The sequence below is a fragment of the Phragmites australis genome, chromosome 18 (genome assembly GCF_958298935.1).
Source record: "Phragmites australis chromosome 18, lpPhrAust1.1, whole genome shotgun sequence".
NCBI lineage: Eukaryota > Viridiplantae > Streptophyta > Magnoliopsida > Poales > Poaceae > Phragmites > Phragmites australis.
In genome coordinates, this window is record NC_084938.1 from 13,204,610 (window position 1) to 13,211,057 (window position 6,448).

The window sequence follows — 6,448 nt, forward strand, 5'->3', positions numbered from 1 at the left end:
TATTACAGTACATTTTGTACTGACCTGGAGTATCCAGATCAACCCAGAGACTCCGGGTTGCCACTTATCGCACAGCCACGAGCCTGTCCAGAACCCAACTCGAAGGGTCTAGATTAAAACAGAACCCGAAGTATCCGGGTCAACCCGAAGACTCCGAGTGAAACTTTTAGGCTCTAACTGAGACTCTCTGCCGGAGTATCGTCCGGAGACTCTAGTCAACCGGAGTATCCGAGCCAACCCAGAGACTCCGGGTTGAACTCTAACCACAGACCAAGAACCCCCTGCTGGAGCATTGTCCAGAGACTCCAGTTACTCAGAGTATCCAGGCCGACCCGGAGACTCCGGATCCCGACAACTTCTAAATCATCCGATGTCTGTGGGGTGATATGTGTCTCTCATCTTTGGTCTAAAAGATTTATTTGAGCACTGAGATAACTTCAAGTCAATCTAAACGCATCCCTCTTGATAGTACGGTGCACCTATACTCAAATTCAAAAATAAAATAAATTTAAATCTTGAGTAACTATATGCCGCTTCTCTTTTCTTTTTGAGGGACGTCAATGTCATTTTACTTCTTCAATGGAAGTAATACCTATCCAAAACTTCATTAAACTCATTAGTCACTTGATTGTTTGTTATCAATTATCCAAACCCCACGTAGGGGGCCTAGATGCACTTTCAAATTGCTTTGCCCAATCGAGCTCCACCCTCTCCAACTCTGTTGTCTCTAGGCACTTCAACTCAGAGGGGGCATGGTCGAAGCTTCGGTCCCTTCGTTTGTTGTGGCCTCTCCCCGCTGCAAAGGGGTGACCGAACCACCTTCAGTATCTTTCGCTTCATGCGCTTTTCTCTTCCTAGTCTTCGATTGCATGATGGATCACCATGTGGTTGTGGGTTCGATCCCCATAGATGGCACTAAATGTTGAGATCTTGATCACAACACAGTGAATGGTGGACTAGTAGTAAAGAGTGTAATGACTATTCTCTTGATATTATATCAGTAGGGTGAGGGTATTTATAACTATATCTCAACCACATCAATCATCATTACATTTTTACCCCTTATCTACAGGAATATTCCACTTCACCCTAAGAATAATCCCAGAATATTCCTGAGTCTATTTACATTTGCAAAGCCATAACCTAACCGTGCCCGACATGTGTTCCATGGGACCCACATTGAGCCTCCCTTCGGGTTACTGCTAACTTCCTTCAGGTCGTCTTTTCGCCAGACCTCTTTAACTCATAGGCTCCTCTCGGGGTACCCCTTATCTACTGGAATATTCCACTTGACTCTGGGAATAATCCCAGAATATTCCTAGGTCTATTTACTTTTGCAAAGCCCTAACCTAACTATGCCCGACACGTGTCCCATGGGAACCACGTTGAGCATCCCTTCGGGGCTACTGCTAACTTCCTTCTGGTCATCTTTCTGCCATACCTGTTTAACTCATAGACTCCTCTTGGGGTAAACCTTTGTTCTCTTGCCGAATTTCTTTTTGTTGTATCCCTTAGCCCCCTGGGCTTTGTTCTCCGCTTCATGCCCGGGCTTCAGCCTTCACCTCGTATTCTGGCTTCGTCTTCCGGGCTTCGCTATTGCTTCCGCACTTCGGTGTTCCTCTCTTCATATGCTACATTCAGGATCGTCGCTTGCATCTCCAAGCATCTTGTCCTCCGTAATATGTCATTTGGTCTTATCCCTATAGACTAGTAAAAATATCTCTATCGTGATATTCTCCTTTCTCATGAAATTACATGATCATGTTATAAATTTCGTGTATGCAAATCTCTCTTTTGTTATACTATATTTTTTTATTTTTTTAGATAGTTATATTCTAATTTGATTTTATGTATGTGAAACACGTATATAGTTGCTAGTGTATGTAAATCCAAGACATAGTAGCACAACTGAACTGACGCGGTTACAAGAATAATGATTGTAGCGATTATAGTAGTTGTAGCTATGTTCACGGAATTTTACCCAATCGTGTAGCGTTAGATGCCTAAAAAAGCTAAAGCAAAGCCGTGGATTGTTCGCCTTTTCATGTGACCCTTTTTTCTATTCGTTGGAACGCCTTCTAATGAGATATTACAGCATATTGGTTCAATTGTTGGGATAAATATTTTGGAATATTACAAGAACTAATCTGAAATGCCGTTGCGTTCAGCCATTTTTTGCTTCGTGCAACGTGCAACATGGTTTTGTATTCGTTGTTGGAGTTGGCTCTTGTATTCTCATTTGTTTCAGTAGACATTTTTATTTGTTGCAGTGTTGTGTCGTTTGCAAAATTCAATCTATTTTGCTTTTGAACACATTTATTCGATTTCTCAAGTGGACAAGATCGATGACACCAAGCGATATTCATGAAGAGACTGCCATTTTTTTCTAATCTGAGATTTAAATTATACTTTTTCGATCAGAAGATTTAAACTGTATTTTGTAGCAGATGTTCATTTTAAATTGCGGATGCATATTTTTTTGTTGCAGATATTTTCTGCGATTGTCCGGACGCATAGAAACGAATAAGCCGTACTCCCTTGTTACTAGCTCAGTCCGGTGTTGAAACTTTCTCTTGGTGATCCGATTTATTGCTCGCTGTCAAAGCTAACCAAATTTAGACCATGAAACTCTGCGTCAAAAATCATCCACGATGCTTATTATACCTGCAGAGCAGATCGCGCAGTCACACCATTGGAGGTGACGAGTGCAGGACACCCAAGATGGCGAGCAGGAGGCTGCTTCTCTTCGTCGCCGTCCTGTGCGCGGCCGAGTGGCATCTCGCCCAAGCATTCAAGAAGGCAAGCAAATGAGCAGTTCAATGCATCGTAATCCTATCAGTTTTTCCCCCTCCTTCTAGATCTTGTACCATGAACAATTTTCATTGTCCAGTTAGAACACAGATATCTTTTAGTGAATTTTCCATTAGCTTTGGCGGACTGTTTTTTTTTTCGAAAATTTGGCGGACTGATCTTCTGCTACCTGAAAATCCTTGTAGAATAATTCAGGGCTTTGGGGTAGTATTGCCGGGAAACTACACTAACTATGATCTACCTAATGTTTATAGTGGCTAAATTGTAGTACTCCTACTTGATTTCAATTATCCCCTGTGTTAATCTACAGTCCTACATCGTGTATCTCGGAGCACACGCCTACAGCCATGATGAGTCGGAGGAGGAGTATGCCCGTGCAACGGAGTCTCACCATGACATCCTGGGATCAGTTCTTGGCAGGTAATCTGTTCAAGTAGGCACCATTTTACTGTCAAGATTAACTCATGTTGATTTTCCCGCTGCTTTTACTTTTACTCTGAAATGGTAGCAACGACTGTATTTTGATTTTTGTTTCATGCCAAAAAAAAATGTTGAATGAACAGCAAGGAGATGGCGCAGAACTCAATATTCTACTCCTACACAAAGAACATCAATGGCTTCGCGGCACACCTCGAGGTGCGAGTAGCAAACCAGATTGCAAGTAAGAACAGAGACACTCGCACCTAATCCATGATCTGTTACTGTGTAACGTTATTTGATCTCAAAAGAGAAAGATAGGAAAGAATTCACGATTCATGCTCCATTGATGGTTGATCAGAGCACCCTGACGTCGTGACGGTGCTGGAGAGCAAGATGTTGAAGCTGCACACCACGAGGTCGTGGGACTTCATGAACCTGGAGCGGGACGGCCAGATCCTCCCCGACTCCATCTGGAAGCACGCCAAGTTCGGCCAGGACGTGATCATCGCCAACCTCGACAGCGGTAAGAAAATGCTACATTTCATTTCATCGTCGCCGGTTGATCCGCGTGTTCTTTATTTGATCAACGAGCTTTGAATAATGGGGATGTGCACTGTTGTGGAAGGTGTGTGGCCGGAGTCGAACAGCTTCACCGACGACGGCATGGGCGAGGTGCCCGCCCGGTGGAAGGGCTCCTGTCGGGACAGCGTCAAGTACGGCGTGCCCTGCAACAAGTAAGCACTACTCCACTAGCTTCTTCTCTGCGATTGTTTCTTCTTGATGTTGATGACTTGGATCGCCTCGGCGCAGGAAGCTGATCGGCGCCAAGTACTTCAACCAGGACATGCTGCGGATGAACCCGGCGGCGGTGGACGGCAACTGGACGCGCGACACGGAGGGCCACGGCACGCACACGCTCTCCACTGCAGGGGGACGCTTCGTGCCGAGCGCCAGTCTCTTCGGCTACGCCAACGGCACCGCCAAGGGCGGCGCGCCATGGGCGCGCATCGCGGCATACAAGGTGTGCTGGTCGGGCGAGTGCGCGGCAGCCGACGTCCTCGCAGGCTTCGAGGCCGCCATCCATGACGGCGCCGACGTCATCTCCGTCTCCTTCGGCCAGGACGCGCCGCTAGCCGACGTCTCCTCGTTCTTCCAAGATCCCGTCACGCTTGGATCCCTTCACGCCGCCATCCGCGGCCTCTCCGTCGTCTGCTCAGCCGGCAACTCGGGGCCCTACGACGACACAGTCGTCAACGCCGCTCCCTGGGTCACCACCGTCGCCGCCAGCACCGTCGACAGGGACTTTCCAAACGACGTCACGCTTGGCAACAGCGTGCACATGAAGGGGATGAGCTTGGAGTCCACGACCTTGCACTCCGACAGGCTGTACCCGATGGTCGACGCCAGGCACGCCGGTCGCGTGAACTGCAGCCCGTATGACGCCGCCAACTGTGGAATGGACACTCTTGACCCCAGCAAGGTGAAGGGCAAGATCGTCGTGTGCGTGCGCGGTGGGGACATCCCGCGGGTGACCAAGGGGATGACCGTGCTCAATGCCGGAGGCGTCGGGATGATCCTCGCCAATGACAGGATGGACGGCGACGACATCGTCGCGGACCCACACGTTCTACCGGCAACTATGATCACCTACAGCGAGGCCGTCTCGATGTACAACTACATGGCGTCAACGAAGAACCCCGTGGCCAACATCTCGCAGTCCAAAACAGAGCTCGGCGTGAAGAACTCGCCGTCCATAGCGGCCTTCTCGGCTCGCGGTCCCAGCGGGACGCTGCCGTACGTTCTAAAGCCAGACATCGCCGCGCCGGGGGTAGACATCCTCGCCGCGTTCACCGAATACGTCAGCCCGACCGAGGTCTCCTCCGACAACCGCCGGTCCGAGTACGCGATCTTGTCCGGCACGTCCATGGCTTGCCCGCACATCTCCGGCGTGGTCGGGCTCCTCAAGGCGGCGCGCCCGGAGTGGAGCCCCGCCGCGATGCGTTCCGCGATCATGACCACGGCGCGCACCCAGGACAACACGGGAGCGCCGATGCGCGACCACGACGGGACGGAGGCGACCGCGTTCGCGTACGGTGCCGGCAACGTGCACCCCAACCGCGCTATCGACCCAGGCCTCGTGTACGACGCCACCGCCGACGACTATTTCACCTTCCTCTGCTCCATGGGGTTCACCACCCGGTACCTGAACCGGCTCAGCGCCGGCAAGTTCGCCTGCCCGGCCAAGGTTCCCGGGATGGAGGACCTCAACTACCCGTCCATCGTGGTGCCGTCGCTGCGTGGCACGCAGAAAGTGACGCGGCGGCTCAAGAACGTCGGGCGCCCCGCCAAGTACCGTGCGTCGTGGCGCGCGCCGTTCGGGATCACCATGGACGTCGAGCCGAAGGTGCTGGAGTTCACCAAAACCGGCGAGGAGAAGGAGTTCAATGTGACGGTGACGTCGCAGAAGGACAAGCTCGGGATGGGCTACGTGTTCGGGAGGCTCGTCTGGTCGGACGGGACCCACTATGTCAGGAGCCCCGTCGTTGTCAACGCCTTGGCGTGAGGTTCTGACTTCTGAGATTCGTGCTGCGTGTCATCGAAGGGTGTGTGAATTGTGATAGGTAAGAGTTGGAAATTTTGTTTCTTGGTGAGAAAGAGATAGGACTAAGATATCTTTGGTTGTTAATAATATTGGACAATTTTTTTTATCGTGACTGTAAATATTTTGTCTCGCAATTTTTTTTATCTAAACTGTAAATAATAAAAAAATAATCTTCTTTCCGGTGAAAGCGAATACAGCGTTACATAAAAATTGTTTAGGGCTACCAATATGTTATCCCCCAAATTCTAATTTTAGCATCTATATAAAAGTGTGCGGATTTGCCCGTTGGAATTTGTATCATTATATTTGTTTTAAAATTAATCTAAATTATGTAAGACCATTGAAAAGGTAACGACATCATGTCATCTATGAAGAAAAGAATCGTATCAAAACATAGCTTTGGGTCATTAGACTTATGTTGAGCCAGGTTGTGTTATCTCTGATTACCACACCCAATACTGTGTAAAAAACAGATAAAGAAGATACAAAATGAGCGATGGGTCATAACATGACTTATCATTGATGATAAAAGTGATAGGTTATAGTTGTGATCTGTCACTTATGACTTATCATAAGTGACGGATCATATTAGATCAGTTATATGTGACAGGTCGT

The 6,448-nt window shown here is 48.7% G+C and overlaps 1 protein-coding gene across 1 annotated transcript; it reads left to right on the forward strand.

The window, feature by feature from the left end:
* The first annotated feature begins 2,721 nt into the window (after positions 1-2,721).
* Positions 2,722-5,794, forward strand: LOC133898462 (subtilisin-like protease SBT5.3). Its single transcript, XM_062339165.1, has 6 exons — positions 2,722-2,799; positions 3,122-3,231; positions 3,375-3,472; positions 3,590-3,754; positions 3,857-3,965; positions 4,042-5,794. The coding sequence occupies exons 1-6, from the start codon at positions 2,722-2,724 to the stop codon at positions 5,792-5,794; spliced, it is 2,313 nt and encodes a 770-aa protein (XP_062195149.1).
* Positions 5,795-6,448: the final 654 nt, after the last annotated feature.